At 43.9% G+C, this 27,800-nt stretch overlaps 2 protein-coding genes and 1 long non-coding RNA gene across 3 annotated transcripts; 2 read left to right on the plus strand and 1 right to left on the minus strand.

Moving 5' to 3' along the window:
• Window positions 1-1,112: 1,112 nt before the first annotated feature.
• On the plus strand, window positions 1,113-26,257 carry CUNH2orf83 (chromosome unknown C2orf83 homolog). Its single transcript, XM_033229979.1, has 4 exons — window positions 1,113-1,610; window positions 6,748-6,820; window positions 23,266-23,360; window positions 24,685-26,257. Exons 1-4 carry the CDS (start codon window positions 1,494-1,496, stop codon window positions 24,688-24,690), a joined length of 291 nt encoding a protein of 96 aa, XP_033085870.1. The 5' UTR covers window positions 1,113-1,493; the 3' UTR covers window positions 24,691-26,257.
• Window positions 17,682-19,321, plus strand: LOC117094424 (ice-structuring protein 4-like). The gene is made up of 2 exons (XM_033229978.1): window positions 17,682-18,833; window positions 19,090-19,321. Exons 1-2 carry the CDS (start codon window positions 18,455-18,457, stop codon window positions 19,092-19,094), a joined length of 384 nt encoding a protein of 127 aa, XP_033085869.1. The 5' UTR covers window positions 17,682-18,454; the 3' UTR covers window positions 19,095-19,321.
• On the minus strand, window positions 18,108-27,623 carry LOC117094426. Its single transcript, XR_004441544.1, has 2 exons — window positions 27,219-27,623; window positions 18,108-18,502 (listed from the first exon to the last, which is right to left on the minus strand). It is a non-coding gene; the product is annotated as an uncharacterized LOC117094426 (long non-coding RNA).
• Between the last annotated feature and the right edge of the window lie 177 nt (window positions 27,624-27,800).

The following is a 27,800-nucleotide window of genomic DNA, read 5'->3' on the forward strand; positions in this document are numbered from 1 at the left end:
TTCAGGTATCTTGGAAATAATTTGGGGGTTTGGACTAAAAATCTTAGGATTCAAAGCCACTCTGAACCCACCCTCAGAACTGTGTTTTTCTCTAATCCATCACATGTAGAGGTCTTATCCAAAACCAAATAAATCACTGTCAAGCTGCTTAGGCATCTGAACAGATTAAATCAAGATTCCAACATGAAATAATTTGCATACTAAAAGGAGGAAATCTGCCATTTGATTTCATCTAAGTTTTAAAAGCGTCAATGTAGTTCCACATTTGTTCAAGCGAAAAATTGTTAGCTGAACAAGAAAGACCTGAAGTTACAAGTCCCATTTGGACCACCTGTCATATTCACTGTGTGGGACCTCGGGTCATTTATGGGTTCTGCTGTGTTTAGTTGGTAGTATCTTGCAGGGAAATAATGCCTTTTCATTAAATTACATAGTTTTAAAATGCTTCTATTTGTGTTTTTATGTAAAGAATTTTGGAAGGGACACAAAAATAGTTCACATTTTTCATTTGGTTCATTTTGTAAATAGATTCACATTACAAATGTTTTAGCTAAATTGCATGGAAGAACTTTAACTATGTATGTCAATCTTGACGGACTAAATTTAACATCCCAGTACAATTATTTAAAATGAATTAATTACCAGATTGAATAAACTATGAAAGGAAATAATTTGTGGATTTTGTGGAGAAATAGTCACTAATTAGACTCTGAAATTGCTAACTCAGACCATCAATAATCCAGTGATTAAATCTTTAAAAAAGTAAAAAAATTCATCATGCTGACCTGTTTTCACATATTGATAAGCTTAATCTTTTTTTTTTTTTTTTTTTAACAGAGTCTTCCTCTGTCTCCCAGGCTGGAGTGCAGTGGCACGATCTCAGCTCACTGCAACCTCCGCCTCCCGGGTTCAAGGGCTTCTCCCGCCTTAGCCTCCTGGGTAGCTGGGACTACAGACATGCCCCACCACACCCAGCCAATTTTTGTATTTTTTGGTAGAGACAGGGTTTCACCATGTTGGCCAGGCTGGTTTCAAACTCCTGACTTCAAGTGATCCGCCTGCCTCGGCCTCACAAAGTGCTGGGATTAAAGGCACGAGCCACCGTGCCCGGCCTGATACGTCTAATTTTACAAGTGACTTGCTAAGTCATATTTATCTCAAATAACGTTCAATGTTTTCTAGTTGCAGAGTATTTTGAAAATATGGTTTAATTTTAGATTTGGTTAACTAGTTTTAAATTCTTAGCATACTATGTCCCATCCCACGGAACGTTAAAATACATTGCACCATCCCATTTGTCTATTTCTTCAGGGTATCTCTGCTGAAAGAGCTTTTAGAAAGAAACTGTCAATAGAAACCTGGGCTTCCTCAGCAGAGCAAAGCCTTGAGAAGAACACAATTTGCTGTTTTGTATTTGAATGCGCATGTGTGCGTCCTTTTAAAACTCTTTCCATCTGTACAATGACAGATTTCAGATTGGAGTTAATCTGAGCATGGAAGACTACGCCCTGGCATTTGGAATTAAACCCTTCATTGCCTTGATGATTCAACCCATCATGACTATGACTGTGGTTGACAACAAAGGACTGGGGCTTCCCTTTGACATTCAGGTAAGTTCATGGCCACTGTGCTCTCATGGACAAAGAGGCATTTTTTTTTTTTTTTTTTTGAGACGGAGCCTTGCTCTGTCGCCCAGGCTGGAGTGCAGTGGCCGGATCTCAGCTCACTGCAAGCTCCGCCTCCCAGGTTTACGCCATTCTCCTGCCTCAGCCTCCCGAGTAGCTGGGACTACAGGCGCCCGCCACCTCGCCTGGCTAGTTTTTTGTATTTTTTAGTAGAGACGGCGTTTCACCGTGTTAGCCAGGATGGTCTCGATCTCCTGACCTCATGATCCGCCCGTCTCGGCCTCCCAAAGTGCTGGGATTACAGGCTTGAGCCACCGCGCCCGGCCATATTTTCAAAACTATGTATCTATATCTATTTATCTTTATACTTTTAAAAATCAGATTTATTGATAAATAATATATGTGCAGTAACTTCACACTTTTTATGTACAGTTCTGTGAATTTGGGCAAATGTACAGCTGTGTGACCACCACCACCATGAAGATAAAGCAGAATTCCATCAGCCCAAACAGTGCCCTTGTTTCTCTGCCACCAATCCCCTGTCCCCACTCCTCGTCCCTGGCAACCACTGATTGGTTTTCTACCCATATAGTTTGTCATTGGTTTTCTATCCATATAGTTTGTCATTATAGAATGCCAAATCAATGGAATTATTTTTTATATAGCCTTTTGTTTCTGATTTCTTTCCTTTAGGACGATGTCTTCAATAGAATAATTTTGTATTGAGAAATGGAAATATGATGTAGTTAAGGTTCTATTTCTTAAGAAACATTTTCATTAAACAGGTGACCTTTTCACTAAACAGGTGAAGGAATGAAAGACCTGTGTAAAATTAAAGCCATGAAGTCATTCCAGTGGAAGTGGTTCTCATTAGCTACAGCTAAAGGTTTTTCCTTGCCCTAGCTAAAGTTCAATCTTATTAAAGCTTAGTTCACAAATTCTGTAAATCTACTCTGTCTCATGGAAAAAAATCGTCATTCTTACCTATCTATAAATAGATAAGAATTCCCACAAAATATTTAGAAGCTATCTTCTTTAAAAGCAAAAAGGCAAAAAGAAATCATTTCAGAATACAAAAAATGAAGTAATGCCAGGACATTTTTTAAAAATCTATTTTGTAGTCACACTTGTTCAACAGAGGAAAGGATTGCTTCCATTTAATAAATGTTAGCACTAAGATTCATGTAGATTCAGTACTACACACTTGTTCAATACAATATGCTTGTTTGAGGCTGTTCAATGTGCAAGCATTACTTTCTAAAATAAAATTTAAATTCCTCATTTACTATCTGGTTGGCAAATTGCTCTTCAGTTTTTCAGAAATTATTCTCTGTATCATATGTTAGCAAGAGAACAAGCTTGAAATCAGCAAAATCTGGTTTTGAATCTTGATGTTTATAGTGATGTGTTAAAAACTTTTCATTTTGGAAAACTTCAAATACATACAACATTTTGAAAAAATAGTATAATGAAACCTCATTTTCTCCTTACTCAACTTTAACAAGTATCAATTTGTGGTCAATCTTGTTTCATCTGTACCCCACTCCCCATGAAATTTCTCACCCTTGCTTCTAGATTATTTTAAAGTAAACCCTAAAGATGTAATCTTTTCTTAATATCTCAATTTTCTTATGAATAAAATGACTATAAGAATAGAAATGAATATAAGACTTACTGCATGAGTTCTTACATAGGTTAAGCGCCGGCCTCTAAACCACACTATTCCTGGCCTTTAGTGTTGTCAATATACAAACATCTCTCTCTCTTTTCCTAATTGAAAAAATAACATCTATTTACATTAATCAACATGGTTAGGAGGCACTTACCTTTTCGAAGGATTTTACGTTAATCAGCTCCAGATATTTCCTTTACTTTTCGACAAATGCATTATATCCTAAGTTGAAATGAATGCATTCCTATAACTGAATTAGTTAAAATACGACTAGAAATAAAAATGACCCATCAATCCTTCTATTCTCTTTTCTGCCACTATTTTGTGTATCCTAATTTAAAATTTAAGTGTCTTCTTTGTTGGCAAATCAATACCTTTTGCTCTTTCTTCAAAAGGCAGGGGGCCACACAAGCATTAAAACCTGAAAACAAGTCTAAAATTTGGCAGAAAAATGCAAGTTTTACGTTTTGTATCCCCTGATACTTCAATATTTCTGAATCCTTTTATCTTCTTGACCAAGAGGAATATATTTAAGTCACTCCTTTAAAATATTTGTATTGCCACCAGATCTTCTCTGCTAGTCTCTGCTGACATCCTCAATGCTGGAACAACTTTCAGATCGGTTCTTCCATGGAAAGCTATTTTTAAGCTCAGTTGCTAAAGAAGAGGCCAGTTTACCCAGGTACAGAGCAGGATGAGCAAAAATATACAGCTCAAAGGTGTAACAGAAGACAAACCCTATTCCTATATACAAAGAAGAAAAGATGCTATTATGAATGGCTGGTCTTGAAAACTGTGCTTCTTAAAAATTGATTTTTGGGGGGCCGGGCACGGTGGCTCAAGCCTGTAATCCCAGCACTTTGGGAGGCCGAGACGGGCGGATCACGAGGTCAGGAGATCGAGACCATCCTGGCTAATATGGTGAAACCCTGTCTCTACTTAAAAATACAAAAAACTGGCCGGCGACGAGGCGGGCGCCTATAGTCCCAGCTACTCGGGAGGCTGAGGCAGGAGAATGGCGTAAACACGGGAGGCGGAGCTTGCAGTGAGCTGAGATCCGGCCACTGCACTCCAGCCTGGGTGGCAGAGCAAGACTCCGTCTCAAAAAAAAAAAAAAAAATTGATTTTTGGTAGGAATCTAATTAAATATGCTTTCAGTAAGTTTTTAAGAGCCAGTAATATGGAAGTACGTTGATTAGTAATTCCCAGATCTCAATCATAATTGTCCATTTATCATTGACTCTATCTGCACTCATGATATTCCACTAATAGGATGCCAAATGCCATTTTTAAAAATTGGGATATAAAAGGTAGAAAGTGCAAACTGAATCAGCATTTTTCTCTGACACAGAGATTCAGCAAAGAGTAGGATGCAGCAAGACTTCCAGAAGCGATTCCTTCATTTTCCCAGCGTCTCTCAAACTGCTATCACAACATGGAACTATTTATGGATTTTAAAAGATCTTAATGGATTTATGAAGATCTTAAAAAGAGGTTTTAAGACACATCTTTGAAGATGACTGAAAGACTAGAGGAAGAGGCCCATGAGAAAAGCTAAAAGAAGCATTTTTATCTCAACTAGAAAAAGCTGAAGAGTAATTTAGTAATAATCACCAAGCCAGTTATGGACAGAGTGGTAGAGATAATCATCTTTACTGAGGGCGTAAGAATATACTGTGGTTGACTAATGATATAAAATGATTTTCTGGCAGAATCTTATTTCCAAAAATAGATGAAATTCACAAGTTTGAATATAAGAGGGATTTGGAGGGGATGGGTAAATAACCATACAACATCTTGAATAAGGTTAATTTTTTAAAATAAGCCTTTAATTAGGTAAACAAAGCAATAACAACCCACAAGTTTTACACCAGAACACCCACCTCTTGGTTACCTGTTACCAGAACTCTTCATCCCTCTCATCAGCCCCCACTTCCCCACTTTCACCCCCCAGTTTGCAGAGATAACTTTTGGAATGAGAAACAGAATGAGTAAGCGCCATTTCTTCTTGATCAAGGGAGTTGAAAGTAAGACCCCTCCGTCATTCACTAATTTCTTTGCCTTCACCCTTCTCCTCCCCGGATGGTCTTGAGGCTTAAGACATGAAAAGCAACTCTTATCACCAAGTTTGGGGAGTATACACAAAAAAGAAAAGGGAAAGGCCAGTGGCCCCAAGTGCCCCCTTGATATCACAGAAACCACAGCTGCTGTGCTGCTCTGCCTTCATTTTCCTCACTGGGAAATACACAGAGACCCTGCCCAGTGCTCACAGCCAGCAGCCGTTGCACTCAGCCACTCTGGGACCAGCTGATGGCCTCTGATTGCACCCTCCATTAGATTAACCAGCTACAATAACTGGTACTTTAATCTACCTTTAATTAAATAAAAGTTAGAATCATGAAAATGCATTTTTAGTTGCAACCCCAAAGGGATTAGTAAGGAGAGGGGCACTCTGCGTAGAAAGATGACCTCCCAAAAAGTCAAATACAGCGATGACATTATTTTAAGTGCATGAAATGGGGATTCGTCTGGATTTGGAATAGGCTCACATATATCAAAATGGATATTGTTCAGTGTGTGTGGAATATGTGGTATTTGACAGTCCAGATAGTCCAGATGAGTGTTCTCACTTCATAGTCATGGACTCAAATGCAGGATGTGTGTGGCCCATCAGCCTTAGGTTCCACTATTTCATAAGCTATTTTTTGGTGTCTTAACTCAAAGGACAGCTGAAGTCAAAGGCCAGATTTTCTTTCTTTTCTTTTCTTTTTTGAAACAGTCTTGCTTTGTCGCCTAGGCTGGAGTGCAATCTCGGCTCACTGCCACCTCAGCCTCCCGAGTAGCTGGAATTGCAGGCACACACAACCACACCCGGCTAATTTTTGTATTTTTAGTAGAGGCGAGGTTTCTCCATGTTGGCCAGCCTGGTCTCGAACCCCTGACCTCAGGTGATCCACCCCCACCTCAGCCTCCCAAAGTGTTGCGATTACAGGCCTGAGCCACCATACCTGGCTCACATTATCATTATTAAACAAAATAAACTCCTTAAATGGATTTTCAGTGAGTTTGGGTCCTGATCATTTAGACATTGCCTTGTTTTCTTACTTTTCTATCCTGATGGAGATGGTCTCCATGCAATTACCTTAGGGGGAATGGGATTGAGGGGTTGAGCTTAAAGGAGAAAGGGGTGCCATGGCTGGAATACGACACCAAATCTCATGCTGAGGCTTGGTCCCTAATGTGGCAGTGTTGAGAAGTGGTGTCTTTAAGAGGTCACTAGGTCATTCAAGAGGGATCAATGCCTTTCTCCTGAAAGTAAGCTCTTGCTCGCTTGGGAATGGATTAGTTCCACTCGAGTGAGTTGTTATAAGCAAGGCTGCCTCCCATGTTTGGTCTCTGCACATGCGCTTCTCCTTCCTTAATGGATTTACCTGCTGTGTTATGACACAGCACAAAGCAAGGCCCTCACCAAAAGCCAGCCAGATGCTGCCCCCTGATCTTGGACCTCCCAGCTTCCAGAACTGTGAGCTAAATAAGCGTCATTTTTTAACAAATGTTTTAGTCTCAGGTATTCTCAGTCAACAGAAAATGGACTAAGAGGGGACTTTAGGGTTGTTTGAAGTTTAAACAAATTTCAGTAAATGTTTTTAAATTTTTTTATTAAGAAAAGCTTATTTATTAAAGGCAATAAGCTTTTTAAAAAATGTTAAAGTAAGAAAGGCTTACTTGCATTAGGCAACAACAGACTGGATATCAGAAAAATCTTTACACCACAAAACCCTTGGATTTCATGGATATACATTTAATTTAAAAAAAAATAAATGGCTGAACTGGTAAGAAACTAAAAAAAATCCTCAGATGCCAAAGCAAGAACAGGAAGCCAGATAGCTAAGGAAGCATTGACTCTGCTGTGTGCTCAAGGCATCTGCTGGTTCCCCCAGAACCTAAAGTTTTGGTTCTAGTGGCAACCCCAAAGGGCCACATCATCAGTGAATGATGAATCAGAACAAAATACAAAATGACAGGGGGAAAATCCCCTAAGGAAGAAGACTAATCTGGCTAGAGTCTGGAAAATATACGCTCAGCATTTGTCTGTATAAACCAGCACTCACATGATTCTGGAGTCCTATTCCTACAGGCTAAACTTTTTTCTTTCAAGCTGAAAATTTAGTTTAAAGTGGTCCTGATTGGCAATGTCTCCAGGCACCTATATGTAACAAAGACAAATGATTTCTGAAAGAATGTACCTCAATACAGGAATCAAAATATTGCCACAAATAAAATTCCATCGAATATGAGATTATGATTTTTAAAAATTCAGAATCATACAAGGATATAAAGTTTCAGGAACAAGCCAACTGAAGTAATAGCAAAATCAAACTAACAACGATTTGACATAGAAGAACTACCAGTATTCGAATATAAAATGTTTAATATGTTTACACAAGGAGGAAAATAACACCATAAGAATAGAACAAGATACATAAATAGAACATCCTAAGAATAGAACAAAATAATCATGAATTTGGGGAAAAATAGAACTACAATCATGGGAAGCGTAAGTATGTTTTGGTTAATGATGGACCATGTGTATCAGCAGTCCCCACCCTTTTTGACACCAGGGACTGGTTTCGTGGAAAACAATTTTTCCACAAACCAGGGTGGGGGAATGATTTCAGAATTTCAAATGCATTATATTTTTGTACATTTTATTTCTATTATTATTGCATTGTAACATATAATGAAGTAATTATACAACTCACCATAATGTAGAATCGGTGGGAGCCCTGAGTTTGTTTTCCTGGGAGACAGTGACAGATCATAAGGCATTAGATTCTCATAAGGAGTGCACAACCTAGATCCCTCACATGCAAAGTTCACAATAGGGTTCACGCTCCCATGAGAATTTCATGCCGCCACTGATCTGACAGGAAGCAGAAGTTCACAATAGGGTTCACGCTCCCATGAGAATTTCATGCCGCTGCTGATCTGACAGGAAGCAGAAGTTCACAATAGGGTTCACACTCCCATGAGAATTTCATGCCGCTGCTGATCTGACAGGAAGCAGAGCTCAGGCAGCAATGTGAGCAATGGGGAGTGGCTGTAAATACAGATGTAGCTTCTCTTGCTCACCCGCCACTCACCTCCTGCTGGCGGCTGGTTCCTAACAGGCCAGGGACTGGTACAGGCCCTTGGACTGGAGGCTGAGAACCCCTGGCATATATGACAGTGGTCCCAGAAGATCGCAGTGGAACTGAAAAATTCCTATCACTGGCCGGGCGCGGTGGCTCACGCCTGTAATCCCAGCACTTTGGGAGGCCGAGACGGGTGGATCACGAGGTCAGGAGATCGAGACCATCCTGGCTAACACAGTGAAACCCCGTCTCTACTAAAAATACATTAAAAAAAATTAGCCAGGCGTGGTGGCGGGTGCCTGTGGTCCCAGCTACACAGGAGGCTGAGGCAGGAGAATGGCGTGAACTCGGGAGGCAGAGCTTGCAGTGAGCTGAGATCTGGCCACTGCACTCCAGCCTGGGTGACACAGCGAGACTCCGTCTCAAAAAAAAAAAAAATTCCTATCACCTAGTGACGTCGTAGCCATCATGATGTTGTATAGCAAAGCATTACTCATGTGTTTGTAGTGATGCCAATGTAAACAAAACTACTGCACTGCAAGTCTTCTAAAAGTCTAGCACATGCAGTTATGTACAGCATATAACACTTGATAATTATAATAAGTGGCCAGGCACGGTGGCTCACGCCTGTAATCTCAACACTTTGGGAGGCCAAGGTGGGCAGGGCAGATCACCCGAGGTCAGGAGTTAGAGACCAGCGTGGCCAACACGGTGAAACCCCGTCACTACTAAAAATACAAAACTAGCCAGCCATGGTGGCAGGTGCCTGTAATCCCAGCTACTCGGAGACTGAGGCAGGAGAATCGCCTGAACCTGGGAGGTGGAGGTTGCAGTGAACCGAGATTGTGCCACTGTGCTCCAGCCTGGGTGACAGAGCAAGACCTAAAAGAGCAACTTCCAGCCCTGGAGTTCCATTCATGTAAGTGCCCTATACGGGTGTACCATGTTTTATCTCTTATATGTATTTTTACCGTATCTTTTCTATGTGTAAATACGTTTAGATACACAAATGCTTACCATTGTGTTATAATTGTCTACAGCGTTCAGTACAGTAACATGCTGTACAAGTTTACAGCCTAGGAACAATAGGCTATGCCATTTAGCCTAAGTATGTAGTAGGCTATGCCATCTAGGTTTGTATAAGTCTACCATATGATGTTTGCACAATGACACAATCACCTGGCAATGCGTTTCTCAAGAAATATCCCTGTTATTAAGGATGCATGACTGTAGTCAAGAATAGAAGCTTAATAAACAAGAGCTATGTAGAAGTTAAGAGCAATAAAGAAGAAAATATTAAACTGGAAGAGCTCATTTAGAATACAGCACAGAGATGAAAGTGAAAAAATCATTAACACGTATGGAGATTAGAGTGAGAAAATTCCACAAACGTCTATTTGAAGTTCCTTGGGGAGATAATAAGATAGAAATGACAGACAGACAAAGAAATATCCATGGAGAATTTTGCAGACGAGATGAAAGGCATGAATTAGATTTAGGAAGCCTAACAGCTCTCCAAAAGAGTAAATGAAAAGAAATTCAAATCTAAACACACCGTAATGAAACTGCAGAATACCAAAGAAAAAGAAATCTTATAAACAGTCAGAAGAATAAAAAGAGCATCGCCTACAGAAAAATGATAATTAGATTGACAAATGACTTCTCAATGGCACACAATGGAAGCCAGAAAGGTAGTGGAATAATGCCTTCAAAGTGCTGGAGAAAATAATTGCCAGCTTAGGGTTGTATACAAAAAGAAACACGTTTCAAAAAATGAGAGTAAAATAAAGACACTTTCAGACAAACAGAGATGGAGTGAGTGACACATACTCACTCAGTAAGACTGTAACAGACCCTTCCAAAAGCAGCTGCTAAAGGATGCACTCGAAGAAGAAGGAAAATTACCCCAAAAGGAAGGCATATGATGCAAGAGGGAGTGTGAAACAGAAAACACGTGAGTAAATCTCAACACTGGCCATGTCAAACAGTAGTTAACGTTTTATATCTTGAAGAGTTTTCAAAAACATAAGACTAACATTCTGGACAATAATAAATTAGAAATTAGAAGAATGTTCAAAACCAAATATTTTTGTACTGTTCTGGAAAAGGTAAAGGTTATTAATTAGACACTGCCAGGGTGGCATGCCAAGCCGGGAGGGGAGCAGCCCACCTGGTCGGGAGCATACTTTATCACCATCATTATTTAGAATTGCTGGTACATGGCAACAGTAAAATGCAGACAGACCCTTCATCAGTTTTACTATTGCTTTTAAATTCTCTACAAGTAGTTCTCCTCCTTACTGCCTGTACCTAGGGAAGACCACTTCATCACCACCACTATAGTCCTAGCTAGATGGGAGGTTGAGACAGGAGGCTCACTTGAGCCTAGGAGTTCAAGGTTGCAATGAGCTATGGTTGTCATAGGAGTGCACAACCTAGATCTGTCACACACACAGTTCGCTATAGGGTTCACGCAGCCTGGGCAACAGAGCAAGACCCTGTTTCTAAAATATATGTATATCTGTGTTTATACACATACACATATATAAAACTATTTTATATGACTATAGTTGGACATTCTTACATAGATTGTTTTGCTTAACATTATGTTTGTGAGATTAAGTCATCTCTTTGCTTCCCTTTAAGGCAAAAATTTATGGAAGTGTTGTCTATTTCCTGTCTCTCAATTCCTCTCCTCACACTTTTTCTTTAAACCCATTCATATCCATCTTTTGTCTTCAATGCTTCGCCAAAACCATTCCTGTCCAGATCACTGGTATCGATCCAGCAGTCATTCGCCAGTGCTCACCTCACTTCACACATCTCGCTTCACCCATTGGTAACACTGTCACCATTATCACTCTCTGCCCCTTGAAACAGTTCCATACTCCCAGGACACCATGCATTCTTAATTTTACTCTTTCTTCACTGGGTGCTCCTTTCTGTCTCCTTTGCTGGCGTCTCCTCTTTTTTCAGAGGTGTTAACCCTAGAGCTCCTAAAGTTAAGTGCTTAGAAACTCTTTTCTCTATACAGTCTTTGCAATCTCTATATTTGTATACTAATGATGCCAAAAATGATAGCTCAGACCTTGACTTTTCCCCTTGAACTTCAGACCACTGTATTCAGCTGCCTACTACTCAGCATTTCCATTGGGATGTCTAGTGGACATCTGCAATTCAGCCTGCTCTAGATGGAATCCTCATCTTGCTCAAAACGGTGCTATCTACCATTTTCCCCCATCTTTCAAGTTGCTTAGGCCCAAAACCATGAAGTCATTTTTGACTCCTCCTAGTCTCTCTCATCTCAAATGTAATGTGTCAGAAAATATTCTTTTCTTTATTTTCAAACTAAATCTAGGAGATAGTTACTTCTCACCACCTCCATGGCTACCGCTCTGGTCTGAGTTGTCACTATCTCATCCACATGGTTTATTGCAAGACCTTCTAACTCATCTCTTCTTTAATCCTTTGCCCTCCTCAACCTAGCCTCAGAATAGCAGTCAGAGCTCTCTTTATACAATATACATGAGATCATGTCACTTTTCTGCTCTGAACTCTCCAATGGCTTTCCGGTTCATACACAGTAAAGAACTACAGGCCTGAGGGTAATCTGCAAACCCCACCTGGTCTTCCTTCCCTCCCCTTTACCTATCTGGTCTCATTTTCTACTATTCTTCCTCTCACTCAGTTCAGCTACCCTGGGCTCCTTGAGCGTCTTTAAATATTTCAGAAACCATCTTTGGACTTTAGCTTCCTTTCCCTGGAATACTCTTTCCCCCAGATATCCACATGGCTTGCTCTGTGACTCACTTCCTTTAAGTCTTTGTTCAAATGTCTCCTTTTCAATGAGGCCTGCCATGATGATCGGATTTAAATTTACATCGCTTCCCACCTTGCTATACACTCTTTCTGAATCTTTATTTCTACATTCTGGATCCTTATTTTTAAAAATACAAACGGAAATACTTATTAAATATTAAACATTAAATTAAAAAATATTGTTAAGTTATATGATACAGGATTCAAATTAACCCATGGGGGGAAGGGTAAATGGTTGGGGCATGGATGAAACAAGATTGGCCATGAGTTGATAATTGATGAAACTGGGTGCCTTGAAAGACTGGACCATCATGAGCCCCTTCAAGACCACATCCATTGGCCAGTGAACTGGGTACCACCAAATTATTTAATTGAACAGATTGAAGCAAACCATCTACATGGCCTCAGTGAGCAACTGAAACCCAAAATGCTGTTTCAACACATTCAAGTCCACCCCCAGAACAACAAGGAAACCAAGAGTGGGACCATGTAACAGCACGAACCTCGGCGTTACTGTGAAGCATTTTACAGATGTGATTAAAGTCTGTAATCAGTTGATTTTCAATACAATCCTGGCTGGGTATGGTGGCTCACGCCTGTAATCCCAGCACTTTGGGAGGCCGAGGCGGGCGGATCACGAGGTCAGGAGATCAAGACCATCCTGGCTAACATGGTGAAACCCCGTCTCTACTAAAAATACAAAAAAAATTAGCTGGGCATGGTGGCGGGCACCTGTAGTCCCAGCTACTCGGGAGGCTGAGGCAGGAGAATGGCGTGAACCCAGGAAGCGGAGCTTGCAGTGAGCCAAGATTGCGCCACTGCACTCCAACCTGGGCAACAGAGCGAGACTCTGTCTCAAAAAAAAAAAAAAAAAATACAATCCTAGAGGAACTGATTCAATAATCCAGGTAGACCCGATTCAATCAGGGGAAAGGCCTTACCAGCAGTGCTGAGGTTCCTCTGGAGAGGGAGATTCAGTCTGTGTTCAGGAGCTTCAGCCTATGCCTGTGAGTCCTAGCCCACCCCTTCTGATGGCCTGTCCTGTGGAGTTTGGACTGCCTTATCAGCCTCCAACACCATGGAAGCCAACTTTTTAAAATTAATTTCTTAATTTATATCTCCTATTTGTTCTGTCTCTCAGGTTGAACCCTGACTGATGCAGATTTAAACAAGTAATGTACTTTTTTTTGCTTAGTTTGTAGTACTGCTTTTGTTGAATAACCCATCAGGTTTGGGAACTTAGGTAGCCAGCAGCAGTGGATATGTTCCACTATCACAGCTCAGATTCTTAGCTGTAGGAGGCCGTACCCCCTCAGGTCACAGTGATGGTCTGTGCCACAAGCAGCCTATGTTAGTGCTTATAATACACTAAGTGGTAGGAACCGTGGTCTCCAGCACCCAAAATGGCCTGAGGACGCCACCTGGAAACAGATAAGCACCACAGGTCACCACGTTTGTCCTCAAACCTCCCAATGTCACCAGGTTAATTTTTCCCCTAAGGGGACCTGGAAATTTGCCATATGGATTCCAGTAGCCAAGAACCCCAGAAACATCTGAATTCCCCTTCTTTCCCTTTCTGTATGGACAGGAGTATAGCGCCACTGACCTCCAGTGGAGACCCAGAGACCTCGGCCTCAATCCAACCACGCCGTTCGGCCTGAGACATTGGGTCTGCAACGTCTTTTTATCAAACAAACACACCAACCAGGCCACATAAGGCATCTCTGAACCATTTCCATACCTGTCCTTTAGCTAGAGAGTCTCCCCTTCTGTGGCAGCCTGCACTGCATGGTTGGTTCCTGCTCAGATGCCTCAGGACCTGAGTACCTCTTTCCTCATCCTTCTCAGGTGCCTCAGGGTCCATCAGAGCATTCTCTTCCTGAGCTCTCCAGCCCCAGGAATGAATGATCACGTCAGTGCCCAACAATCAGGGGTCTGTGCGCCACGATCTCGTTTCCACATTCCTTCCCGGCAGCCTTAGTCCATGACCAGTTCACTCACATCCAGGAGTCCCACATATAACCCCTCCTGACCCATAAGATGTCCAGCAGTACCGTCCAGCTCTTGTGCCCCCAGGCTGACATCTCCACCTTCAACCAGGTACTGGGAGGTTTTGCCCCTTGCTTCACCAATAAGCCATGATTCTGTCAGACTGGACCCTGCCTGCTGTGTCAGTTTTGGGGAGCAGATTCACTGTGCACTGATTACCAATTTGTCTGAGTCTAGGGAGGCTCACACCCACACACACAACGAATGACATGAAGCAGGTTGATTCCTTACAGGTAGGCAGCGAGGGGCATCAGAAGCCTGAGATTCATCATGATCAAGAAGCCGGGCTCAGGAAGCCATGCGGGGCCGATGAAGTCTGTCAGTGTCATAATTTTCAGTGCAAGGCATTTTTGTTTCCATTGCTCTCACTTTCTCTCCTCATCCCACTCACACACACACCCCGATCCAGCACCACCTGCCTCTACCTGTCTAGCAGTTTTGCGGTTGTCTTTTCCTGTCCCATCCCCAGGCCCCATCCCGTAGTGCCAATGGGGATAATAATAGGTTATTCTCAAGCCTGCAGAGGATTTAGGTCAATCTGTAGTCTAAAGACTGTCTCTGGGCTCGGCATGTTGGCTCATGTTTGTAACTCCAACACTTTGGGACGCCAAGGCAGGCAGGTGACCAGAGATCAGGAGTTTGAGACCAGCCTGTCCAACATGGTGAAACCCTGTCTCTACTAAAAATACGAAAAAAAAAAAAAAGTTAGCCAGGTGTGGTGGCAGGAACCTATAATTTTACCCCAGCTACTCAGGAGACTGAGACAGGAGAATCGCTTGAACCCGGGAAGCAGAGGATACAGTGAGCTGAGATCCCACCACTGCACTCCAGCCTGGGTGACAGAGTGAGACTCTGTCTCAAAAAATAAAAAATAAAAAGACTGTCTGTATCCTGCAGTCTCTCTAAGGCAGTGGTCCCCAACTTTTTGGCACCAAGGACTGGTTCTGTAGAAGACAATTTTTCAATGGGAAGTGGGGAGATGGTTTCAGGATGATTCAGGCACATTACACTTACAATGCGTTTTATTTCTATTATTATTACACTGTAATATATCATGAAATAATTGTACAACTCATAATTGTAGAATTAGTGGGAGCCCTGAGCTTGTTTTCCTGCAAATAGATGGTCCCATCTGAGGGTGATGAGAGACAGTGACAGATCAACAAGCATTAGAGTCTCATAAAGTATGTGCAACCTAGATCCCTCAAGTGTGGAGTTCACAATAAGGTTTGTGCTCCTACAAGAAGCTAATGCTGTGGCTGCTGATCTGACAGGAGGCGGAGCTTGGGTGGTAATGTGAGCGACGGGGAGCGGCTGTAAATACAAATGAAGCTTCGCACGCTTGCCCACCGCTCACCTCCTGCTGAGGGGCATCAGAAGCCTGAGATTCATCATGATCAAGAAGCCAGGCTCAGAAAGCCATGTGGGGCCGATGAAGTCCGTCAGTGTCATAATTTTCAGTGCAAGGCATTTTTGTTTCCATTGCTCTCACTTTCTCTCCTCATCCCACTCACACACACCCCGATCCAGCACCACCTGCCTCTACCTGTCTAGCAGTTTTGTGGTGTCTTTTCCTCTCCCATCCCCAGGCCCCATCCCGTAGTGCTAATGGGGATAATAATAGGTTATTCTCAAGCCTGCAGAGGATTTAGGTCAATCTGTAGTCTAAAGACTGTGTCTGGGCTGGGCATGTTGGCTCATGTTTGTAATTCCAACACTTTGGGAGGCCAAGGCAGGTGAGTCCTGGTCCGTGGTCTGGTGTTTGGGGACACCTGGTATAAGCGGTTAGCAGTTCAGAAGCCACAGCCCTGGGCAGCAAAGAACAGCAGGTTTATTCCAAGATGAAGGGGGCCCCACTCTGACACGTATCTTCAAAAGCAAGACTGGCTCTGATCCCCACTCTCATGGGGTATCTGGCCTCTCTTGTATCCTACGCACGTCATATCTGTGACCCAGAACCCAGCAAGCCCACAGTTTCAGCCCCGCATTTTACATTTTCAGTCTGTGGTCCATAGAGATAGATGTCTTGTTTTTGAGTTCAGCTATGTTGTTATTTTATTTTTGTATGTTATATACACATATCTATCCTGTGTATATAACACAAAAACAAGCTTTCTTTTTCCTGTTTTGAACAGAGAGGCCACATCAATGTGTGAAAACATGAAACCATCTTGATCCCAAATCTCCTCAGCCTAAAGTCTACAGCAAACAAGACCATAGAATCTCAACAGTCAGAAAAAGTGTGGAAGCTGGAGAAAATAATCAACAAGAAAAAAAGAAGGGAAAGGAAAGAGCAACATGCTCTTCATTAAATTAAAGCAGTTGAAGAAAAAACTTCCTCCTTCAAAGAAGCTTGAAAATCCCCTTCCCACAGGTTTTCTTTTATTAGGCCCTTGATTTCATTTCTTACTTTTACTAAAGATAGTAGAGAAGATGGTGTCACTGGGAGAGTTTTTTCACAGTCGAATGTATTTGGTTCTAAAATGTTTCAATAAATATTAGCCAGGTATGGGGGTGGGCACCTGTAATCCCAACTACTCAGGAGGCTGAGGCAAAAGAATCGCTTGACCCTGGGAGGTAGAGGTTGCAGTGAACCGAGATCACGCCATTGCACTCCAACCTGAGTGACAGAGCAAGACCCTGTCTCAAAAATAAATAAATAAATAAAATGTTTCAAATGTCTTCCACGAAATGTTGCAGTGTATGGAAAAAAAAAGGAAAAGAAGCCTCACACACAGGAGAAAGTGAGGATGAAGAAAGAAGAATATGAAATATATGAATGAAAGAAACCCATCGAAACTCAGTTGAGCTTACCCCACCGTTAAATTCCATATTTGTTCTTGATTGGAACGCCTGAGTTTGGTATGTGGGTCTGTCGCTGAAGGACTGTGTCATCTTACATCAATAAAACAGAGGCCCCAGGCAGGCTCCTGTGGCTCACGCCTATAATCCCAGCACTTTGGGAGGCTGAGGCGGGTGGATCACTTGAGGTCAGTAGTTTGAGACCAGCCCGGCCAACATGGCGAAACCCTGTCTCTACTAAAAATACAAAAATCAGGTGGGTATGGTGGCTCACACTTGTAATCCCAGCTACTTGGGAGGCTGAGGCAGGAGAATGGCGTGAACCCAGGAAGCAGAGGTTGCAGTGAGCCGAGACAGTGCCACTGCACTCCAGCCTGAGGAACAGAGTGAGACTCTATCTCAAACAAAAACAGGACCCCAGATCTCCAAGGAGGAAGACACACTTCAGGGCAATGTGATGTGTCTCTGAGCAGGGCTGGTCCCCAGAGGCCTGGCCGCAGCTTCTTACATGATCCTTTGCTGCATTGCTGCCATAGCAAGTGTTTCTCATTTTTTTTGCCTTTTTTTGTTGTTGTTGGTTATTGTTTTGTGTGTGTGTGTGTGTGTGTGTGTGTGTGTGTGTGTGTGTCAGGGTCTTGCTGGGTCACCCAGACTGGAGTGCAGTGGCGTGATCTCGGCTCACTGCAGCCTCAACCTCCTAGGCTCAAGTGATCTTCCTGCCCCGGCCTCCCGAGTAGCTGAGACTACAGGCACGCACCACCACACCCGGCTAATTTTTGTATTTTTTGTAGAGACGGGGGTCTCACCATGTTGCCCAAGTTGCTCTTGAACTCCTGGACCCTCCTGCCTTGGCCTCCCAAAGTGATGGGATTACAGGCGTGAGCCAGGGCACAAGTGTTTCAAAGGCTTTGTTCAAAGATAAAAAAGATAAAATATCTCTCCAGTTTCTGAACAGACAAACCAGAATTCAGTGTGATTAAATGGAAGAAAGGCAAAAAAGAGAACTTTTTATGGGCACTTAGTTTATTTTATTAGGAAATTTGGACAAGGTTACATGATAACTAAGAACACAAAAGCAAAAAACAAAGAAGCATCGCATGCCGATGGGAAGAGTGGAACTAAGATGGAGCTGCATAGCCATGAGTATGTCCGTCAGACCAAACACGAGGCGTTGTGATTTCATTTTCCTAAGGTCAGTTACTTGGACAGTTACACAGGTGCTGCGCTGCTCTCATATTTTTCCATGAGATGGTTCCTATTAGTTTGGTAGCTTTTCAGATGGAAAGACATGAAACACCAAACAAAAACAGCAACAGAGTTCAGGACCATAGAGGAGGGAGAGACCAGACAGGATGGGAAGGATGGGAGTCTTACCTACAGGACAGAGGCAGGTGCCCCGCCTAGCAGCAGCATTGCTTCTGGCAGCAGCCCTTCTGCTGGCAACAGCCCTTCCCACAGCCACAGCCACACGAGCTGCAGGTGCGGCGGCAGCAGCAGATCACGGGCGTGCTACAGCAGCCCCCACAGCAGCCGCGGCAGCAGGGGCAGCAACTGGAGCAGCAGCCCACCCGGTAGCACCTGCAGGTGGTGCAGCTGCCACAGCCACCACAGCCACCACCGCAACCACCGCAGCCACCACCGCAGCCACCACCACAGCCGCCACAGCCACCACCGCAGCCACCACAACTTCCACAACCACAGCAACCCATGGTGTCAGTAGAGAGCACTCAGGTGAAGTGAGCGGAGAGGACTCAGGAGAGGTGAGAAGGTCTGATGCCTCCTCCTTCTACTAGGGGAGGCCCTTATGTACCATCTTGGGAAAAGGAAGAGGGAGTGACCCAGGACACATGACCAGTGGCCACTTCCTTGTTGTTGCTACTGCAGTTTCCATGATAAGGTTATCTAGGACTATTCCTTGTTTACATCCTTATGGGCTATATTTGACCCAAAACGTTTGCTAATTTTCACTTGTCTCTGTTAAAACCAGATTAAAAGCAAAGCCAAGAGATGCTAACATGTAGGAGAGAATCTTCATTTTCTCAGAAACCAGCGGAATCGTTGAGACTTCGGGTTAAGCCGGAACCCAAGGTTGCTGCCGGCTGCTTTTCCATCTCTCTGCAATGGTTCCTCTCCAGGAAATCACCCTGGTTTCTTGGAAACTCCCGAGATGCAAAAGAGTAAATAAGAGCATCCAAATAAAACATGTTGTTTTTGCAAAAGTGCTCACTTCCCAGCTATATTTCTGAAGGGATCTTTGTAGTAAATGACTTTTTCTTTTTTGTTTTCCTCACAATTGTCTATGATAAGGCTTGAAGCAACACTCCCTTCTCTTCTCGCTCTGTCCTCCCTCCCGGAGCGTTCACATTCACACCCACGGTGTAGATTTCCACATGTGTATTCCCTGGTTAGTTTCTCCAGGGAGAGCCTCCAGCTCAGACTCTCCTGCAGACTACAAAATCCATCAATAGCCACTCTCCATTCCGTCTTCTCCCCTTGGGGTTTCAGAGACATCTCCAGTGTCACATGCTCCAGACTCAAGTCATAATTCTCCCTGCCTGATCACCAACTATCTACCAGAAAAAAAAAAAAAAACTGCTTTTTTCCTGCACTGCTCCGTATCCATCAAGGTACGAAACCATGTTAAAAATTATCTTTGAATCTTTCTTTTCTCTTAGTTCCATTTCTGGTCTTTCACCAAATTCTGTTGCTTCTGCCTTGTTAATAACTTCAAACCTATTCACGTATCTCTAGCTCCACTGTCCCTGCGATCCCAGTTCAAGCAACTCCCTGACAAGTTGAAAATGCTCTGTTTACTCCAAATACCACAGAGACAGCTTGGAGTCATTAATAAACAACTCTAATCAGCCATAGGGACGTGGCAGCACTTTCTCTTGCTCAAATTTCTGAAGAACAATTTTACCAAGTTGGGAAAACAGGCTTTGGGCAGTGAGCCTGTTACAAAATGAACTGGAGGATGATCTCGTCTGCAGCAGAGATGCGGACTGCTGTCTGCTGAGCACTGACTGATTGCCAGAAGCCTCTACCTCAGCACGCATGGAGAAGACCCTGCTTGCACTCACATTTTTCTTGCCTTTTTTACAGACTTTTTGTTGGTCACAAACTCTCATGAGGTTTGTGATCCACAAACCATGTCCACAGACACAGGCTTCTCCTTGGAGCCATAAACTCCTTTCCTTCCCAGGCTGGGCCTTCATTCAGCTCAGCAAGCTTCTCTGACCTCTGGACCATGCATCCCTCGATGTTCCCACTCTGTGCTCTCTAAATAGCCCAAGAGCCTATTCTCTAGGGAGCCCAGGCCAGGCTGTTTAGCACAGACTTGTTTCTCTTAGTCATCAGTTGACATCACCTAATCAAGGACAAAAATGAATTCCTGGCGGGGCACAGTGGCTCACGTCTGTAATCCCAACACTTTGGGAGGCCGAGACAGGAGGATTGCTTGAACTCAGGAGTTCGAGACCAGCCTGGCCAACATGATGAAACTCTGTCTCTATTAAAAATACAAAAATCAGCCAGGTATCGTGGCACATGACTGTAATCCCAGCTACTCAGGAGGCTGAGGCAGGAGAATCGCTTGAACCTGGGAGGCAGAGGTTACAGTGAACCAGACCAAGAATTACATCACCAAAATGCAGACTCCTAAGAGGATTGATTTCTGCTTTTGAAATAAGCATTAAGACCTCGTGTGCAGAAGACAAATCACAATGATTTGCTTCAAATGAGGAGGGAAGGAGCAGCATCAGTTCCTTCACTGGTCAATAAATGGGACGATGGCATCTAACTTTGGCAGTGACCTTTGAATCTGCTGCCATTTACACCTCCCAGCTAGCGGGGTTACTTACTGTTGCAAGCCCGTTGAAGTCAGGGACTGTGCCTTCAATATCACTGCACCTGTCGCTGAGAAGCTCTGGGATTGTTTGGTCCAGGGGCTGCCTGGTGCTCTGTGGGGTTTGTAAGCCCCGCTAACAACTCATGGACCTATGCACATGGCACATAATCCCAGGGCATGTTAGGAAGAAGGAGAAGGCTGTCATTGCTAAGGACAGCCTCACCACACCTCAGCTCGCAGAACGCTTCCCTAGAACTTTTAGGCCTTTTTAACTTATACTGGAATATAGTTTTATGAAAAAAATAAACAATACCGAAAATGCAGTGAAGACAAAGACGTCTGAAAGTAAAGTCAATATGAGATGGAGAGATTTCTCCATGTACATCAAGTCAAATGACAACAAGGAAGTTGTCATGTGTCTTCCCTCTCCTGTCTCCAGAGTTGGTACATAAGGGCCTACCCCAGCAGAAGGAGGCATCAGACCTCCTCACCTCTCCTGAGTCCTCCTTCCTCACTTCATCTACATCCTCTCTACTGACACCATGGGCTGCTGTGGTTGTGGAAGTTGTGGTGGTTGTGGTGGCTGTGGTGGTGGCTGCGGTGGTGGCTGTGGTGGCTGTGGCAGCTGCACCACCTGCAGGTGCTACCGGGTGGGCTGCTGCTCCAGTTGCTGCCCCTGCTGCCGTGGCTGCTGTGGGGGCTGCTGTAGCACGCCCGTGATCTGCTGCTACCGTCGCACCTGCAGCTCGTGTGGCTGTGGCTGTGGGAAGGGCTGTTGCCAGCAGAAGGGCTGCTGCCAGAAGCAATGCTGCTGCTAGGTGGGTCCCCAGCTTCTGGCAGCTGCTGCAGGTAACTGCTGTAGGTAAGCTCTCCCCTTCTGTCTGCCACTGACTAATAGGACACAAGCATGACCTGAACCTGTCACCTGCCTGTGAGTATTTTACATTCCTACAGTTTGTTTGTGATTCTGCCTGCATTTAATCATCACCAACAAAAATAATAACCATGCAGCCTTCTATGTTGAATACAACTCAAGTCATGACCTCAACGAAATGGAGTCAAAATAGTTAGACCTTCTTGAAATGCCTCTAAGGTTGCCTTCATTTTCGTGCTGTTTTTACCACTGCCTGGGTATATTTGTATACACAAAGCAACACTTATCTTAATAAATTATACTAAATCATTCTCAAAGAGCTATCTCTTTTGTTCTTTCCAGTCTCTGAACTGTCTGTCCATGGGGAAAAATGAGTTTTATCCCAAAAGATAAATCAAAGAATAAAAAACTAGATGAATTCTTTACAACAGACACAGATTCATGGATGATTAATCCATTGTGGGTTTGTAAAGAAGGAAGGGTCTTGGGGGCACATCCTCAGCCTGACACTTCATTATCATAAACCAAAACTTTCCCCAAATCTCTCTCTTGATAGAGTCTTAGAAACAGATGTCTGGAGTCATAAATACCTCTTCAGACTGCAAATGGTCATATGGTCATTCAGGTGCCTGGTCACCTTTGGGCAAAGATGAAATTTGGCTCTTAGCCATGTCAGGTATCATGGAAGTCCGTGGTATCAACCACTTCAAACTACAAAATTAACTTTCATTGTAATGTGAGAGTATCAGCATTAGAATCAAAATAATCATACACCCTACTGAGAGTGTCTTCATGCATAATAAAAAATGTCCCCGAACACCCCTTCTGCTAATTTTTCATAGAGATTCCCTGATTCTTTTCTTTGCAGACTCCAGATTCTTGATTTATTGTGGCTGGTAGAGCAGCAAAGTGAGAAGGGAACGAGGTAGAGAGTGGGGAATCCCAGCTTAGGCGAGCAGTGGGGTGGGGGCCAAGGGAAGCCAGGCTCCTTGGGTGTGTCTCCAGGAGAAGCTGGTTCTTGCTCCAACCCCACCAGGGCCACTTAGGGTTTTTCCTTGTTACTCTAAGCAGAGCTTGGCACTGGATAGAAGCTTAAACAGGTTGAACTGACCACATGAATGTTATAAACAAAGGGAACATGGGTCAAATAACCATGTCAAATAAGATTTCCAAAGAGGGGACGATGCTGTCACAGAAAGACAGTTTTCCTTCCACCCTGAAATTCAGAAGAGAGGATTCGGAGGCGGGTGCAAGATGAGCCTCCCAATGTCTAAATTGACAAGATGGTTTTGGGCACTCATCTGGCTCTGTCTCTATTCCCTTTCCAGCTCCAAGAGCCCTGTGCCTCTAGGACCCTCAGGTTACCCAAAGCCCCTTAGTTACTCTCAGCCTTTAGGATTTGCCTCTAGGGTCCCACCCTCTCACTCATTCTTCCTTCCCAGTCTTCACCCGTAGAACTGCCCCCTCCCTTGTGATGGTTCTCAGCTGGAAGAGTGGGGTCAGGAGAGAAGCATCAGTTCATCCATCTTACACGAAGGCAAGGGGCATCTGCTTTTCCTCATGAGGGAGGACCCCTCAAGTCGCTTTTCCCACACAGTAATGTTGACCAACCCAACGGGCAGGATTCTGGGACATGTGGCTTTTCCAGACACCAAGACCCAACACTTCTTAGGCACTTGCTCCTCCTGTCCCACTCATTGAAAATGTGAATTTGTTTCCAGTCAGCATAAACAGTGGCTGTCTGCCAGAATTTGCTGGGTGTCATTACTCATGTTGACATAGATTCCTGAAAAAAGAGCCCAGGTGGCCTGGTGTAAGGTTTGTGTTTTGTGTGTGTGTATACATACACACACACACACACACACACACACATATTATGAGATAGTCAGATGGTCCGTCAGGCACAGCCACAAGAAGAGGCAAAGGAGGCTGGGCGCGGTAGCTCATGCCTGTAATTGTAGCACTTTGTGAGGCCGAGGCGGGCGGATCACCTGAGGTCAGAAGTTTAAGACCAGCCTGACCAATATGGTGAAACCCCAATTCAACTAAAAAAAAATACACAAAAATTAGCTGGGCGTGGTGGCATGTGCCAGTAGTCCCAACTACCGGGGAAGCTGGGATAGGAGAATCACTTGAACCCATGAGGCAGAGCTTCCAGTGAGCCAAGATCGTGCCACTGCACTCCAGCCTGGGCAACAGAGCGAGACTCCATCTCAAAAATTTAAAAAATAAATAAATAAATAAAAAGAAGAGACAAAGGAGAGGTTCAGGAAAACAGTGTATTCCAATCACAGGTCCTAAGGAGATGGAGTCACTGCGTGCCAAGAGGGGGTCACATAGGAGGCGGCACCGGGGGAGTGGTCTCAGCCAGGCAGACAGGGAGAGAGGGCCCACGGGCTCGCTCACGGGTGTCAGGGTGGAATATATGAGCAAGAGGTGCAGGGGTGCCCATCAGTGCATCTGAACGTTCCTGGGGCTCAGTCAGGGGGGGACAGGGAGGGGAACCTGTGGCAGGGGCTAAACATGCCACGCTGGGGCCCACCTGGGAGAGACGGGCAAAACTCACAATGCAGTGCAGGGGGGCACCTGTCTGCATCTCACCTCAGCAGAGGAGTAGCTGAAGGCACCTCCCTGTAATCCAGTTGTGAATTTGAGTCTTGGTTTAGGTTGTCTGAATAAATAGCACACATGTTGTCACCTATCCCTTACTGTGGGGGAATTTATAGGCAGGGCTTATAGGGATTTGCGAATCAAGTGAGAATACTAATAGATTGAAAAATGAAAACAGTTTGTTAGGAACAATTGAACTACAGAAATATCTTCTTTAAATTCTGACCCATCTTTTTTTTTTCTTTTTTTAGTATTAAGTCCATCTGAGAAACTAGAGCCTTGGGACCCAGGGATGAGGAAACTTACGGTACAGACATGCGGGCTGACCTTCGCCCTGCGGGCCACGGCCTCTGCCATGCAACTGCACAAGCTTCAGCCTGAAACTCTCTCTGGCATCGCCCTAAACAGACCAAGCGTGAGGGAGGGAACATGTAATGAAAAGTCCACAGAGAACAAGAAGCCACAAGATTCAGTGCTCTGAAGCCATTCTAGATGGTTTCAGGGAAACTAGCTTCCCACCTCTGATGGGGATACCATGGCAAATACCACACTTTGCTTAGGATGATCATTCTCCGTGCACAACGCATCCCATCCCAAAGACAGTCCACAGCAGGACTTGCTCCATCTCTGAACTGGTCTCACCCCCTTAAACCTGCCTTTATATCTAGGAGTTTCTTTATTTTATTTTATTTTTTTGAGACAGAGTCTCGCTCCATTGCCCAGGCTGGAATGTAATGGCGCTATCTCAGCTCACTGCAACCTCCACCTCCTGGGTTCAAGCGATTCTTGTGCCTCAGCCTCCCAAGTAGCTGGGATTAAAGGCATGTGCCACCATGCCTGGCTAATTTTTGTATTTTTAGTAGAGATGAGGTTTCACTATGTTGGCCAGGCTAGTCTCAAACTCTTGACCTCAAGTGATCTGCCCGCTTCAGCCTCCCAAAGTGCTGGGATCACAGGTGTGAGCCAGCAGGCCCAGCCTACATCTAGGAGTCTCTTGATAAGTGTTGGTCAACAGAAAGAAGAAGTCTCTTCTAAAAATTGTTAATGCTTTTATAGACTACTCATGGTCTGAGTCATAAAACGTCATTTGCCTTTCAATTTATACCTTCCAAGTGAATGATGATTATTGAGGATTATCTAATTATTATCTACTTTTCTCTCTGGGTATAAAAAACACCACAGATCCTACACACACAAAAATGGTTTTTCTATCAGAAATGGATTCACTTGTCTGACAAAAAGACACAGATTAGATTATTCTAATCTCAAGTCCCCTTAGGCTTATGAATTCAAAAAAAAAAAAAGAAGAAGAAATGAATGAAAACATAAATCACAGATTAAGTTATTAAGTAATATCTGAAATGAATTAGGAAGAAACCATAAGCCTTAACAATACTCCAATCACGGTTAAATTAATTTAGAAAGAAAAGCTAATAGCAACTGACTTGAAAATAAGAAGTGGGGCCCAAGATGGGTACAAGAAAGCCAGGAGGGCTAAGATAAAGCCCAAATCCAATGTTCATCAATGTCTACACAGTCAGTAAAACCTGATGGCATTAATTTTGTGGTTAGGGAAATGTGAAAGCTAACTCGATAATACCACAGTTCTAAATGTGCACTGTTGGCTGAATTTATGGTGTGGTGGGGGGTGGTAAAAATTAGGCTTCTAAGAAAGGATGGAACTCTGCCCTCCAGGCAAGGAGTAAATGGCCTCGGTAGATGGAAATCTAAAGCAAATGTAGTCACCCGCATTTTGCAAAGAGGTGTGTTTCTGAAAAATTGTTCAAATCAGTTCTTTGTGAATAAAACGGGATTTTGAATGCATTCAGGAAGCTTGTCTTTTTTTTGAGACAGAATCTCGCTCTGTCGCCCAGGCTGGAGTGCAGTAACACGATCTCGGCTCACTGCAACCTCTGTCTCCCGAGTTCAAGTGATTCTTCTGCCTCAGCCTCCTGAGTAGCTGGGATTACAGGTGTGCATCACCATGCCTGGATAATTTTTTTGTATTTTTAGTAGAGATGGGGTTGCACCGTGTTGGCCAGGCTGGTTTCGAACTCCCAACCTCAGGTGATCTGCCCGCCTCGACCTCCCAAAGTGCTGGGATTATAGATGTGAGCCACCGCGCCTGGCCCAACTTATCTCTTTTTAAAGGAACCTCCCATCTCAAAATTGAATACAAACTGTAGAGAAATGCTGGACATTCAAGTATTCTGTTTGGTAACTGGAGGGCACAAACAACAGAGGCAGGAAGCTACTCTCAGGGTCTCTGACTTGCTCCACTTCACTGCCCATCCATGAAAGGCTTTCTAAGAGAGCCTTAGAATTTTCTAGAATGTGAGATATGTTCAAACCAAAATAAAGGCAAAGATAAACTTTTAATGATATGTTTTTATTAGGAGATTCAGAAAGTAGCTATTGACAAATAGGAATACAAGACAGAAAGGAAGCAGAGAAAAGCACGCACATGGAAATGAAATGATCATATACATCAAAAAGTCTGTTGGGAATCATAATCCTCATTGAGCTCAGTGATGTGGACTCTTCCTGAAGAGGTAGGTTGTCCTCGCGTCTTTGTTTTGGCTGCTTGGTATTAGAGAGGAAACTTTTCATGTAGGAAGACTGGGAACACCCAAAGCAGAAAATACAGGAACCCAGAATTCAGGAGCAAAGTCACAGTCCAAGAGCATAAGTGCTAGGATACCCAGAGGACAGGTAAGGCAGGTGAATGGGGTGAAGGAAAGTCCCCAGCATATCCTGCCACAGAACAGAGGCCAGGCCAGCCCACCTAGCAGCAGCATTGCTTCTGGCAGCAGCCCTTCTGCTGGCAACAGCCCTTCCCACAGCCACAGCCACACGAGCTGCAGGTGCGGCGGCAGCAGCAGATCACGGGCGTGCTACAGCAGCCCCCACAGCAGCCGCGGCAGCAGGGGCAGCAGCTGGAGCAGCAGCCCACCCGGTAGCACCTGCAGGTGGTGCAGCTGCCACAGCCACCACAGCCACCACCGCAGCCACCACAGCCACCACCACAGCCACCACCACAGCCACCACAGCCACCACCACAGCCACCACAACTTCCACAACCATAGCAACCCATGGTGTCAGTAGAGAGGACTCAGGAGAAGTGAGAAGAGAGGACTCAGGAGAGGTGAGGAGGTCTGATGCCTCCTTCTGCTGGGGGTGGAGCTTATATACTAACTCTGGGGAAGAATGTTGACCTAAGACTCAGTGCTCCTTCCCTGTTGTTTATGCAAATATCTAAAGCAGAATCTCACATGGCCTTTTGTACACTTCCTTAATGGGTCCTTCTGACTTCAAAAACTTGCTAAATTTAGGTTTCACTTGTTTTTTTAAAGCCATCTATAATATA

This window comes from Trachypithecus francoisi, unplaced genomic scaffold (assembly GCF_009764315.1).
Source record: "Trachypithecus francoisi isolate TF-2019V2 unplaced genomic scaffold, Tfra_2.0 Lachesis_group13, whole genome shotgun sequence".
NCBI lineage: Eukaryota > Metazoa > Chordata > Mammalia > Primates > Cercopithecidae > Trachypithecus > Trachypithecus francoisi.

Coding starts and splice junctions, on each gene's coding strand:
- CUNH2orf83 (XM_033229979.1), top strand. CDS start 1,494: ATGGAAGACTACGCCCTGGCATTTGGAATTAAACCCTTCATTGCCTTG. Junction 1,611..6,747: donor GGCTTCCCTTTGACATTCAG/GTAAGTTCATGG, acceptor GTTATGACACAG/CACAAAGCAAGGCCCTCACC. Junction 6,821..23,265: donor ACCTCCCAGCTTCCAGAACT/GTGAGCTAAATA, acceptor CTTCCTTCCCAG/TCTTCACCCGTAGAACTGCC.
- LOC117094424 (XM_033229978.1), top strand. CDS start 18,455: ATGGGAAGGATGGGAGTCTTACCTACAGGACAGAGGCAGGTGCCCCGC.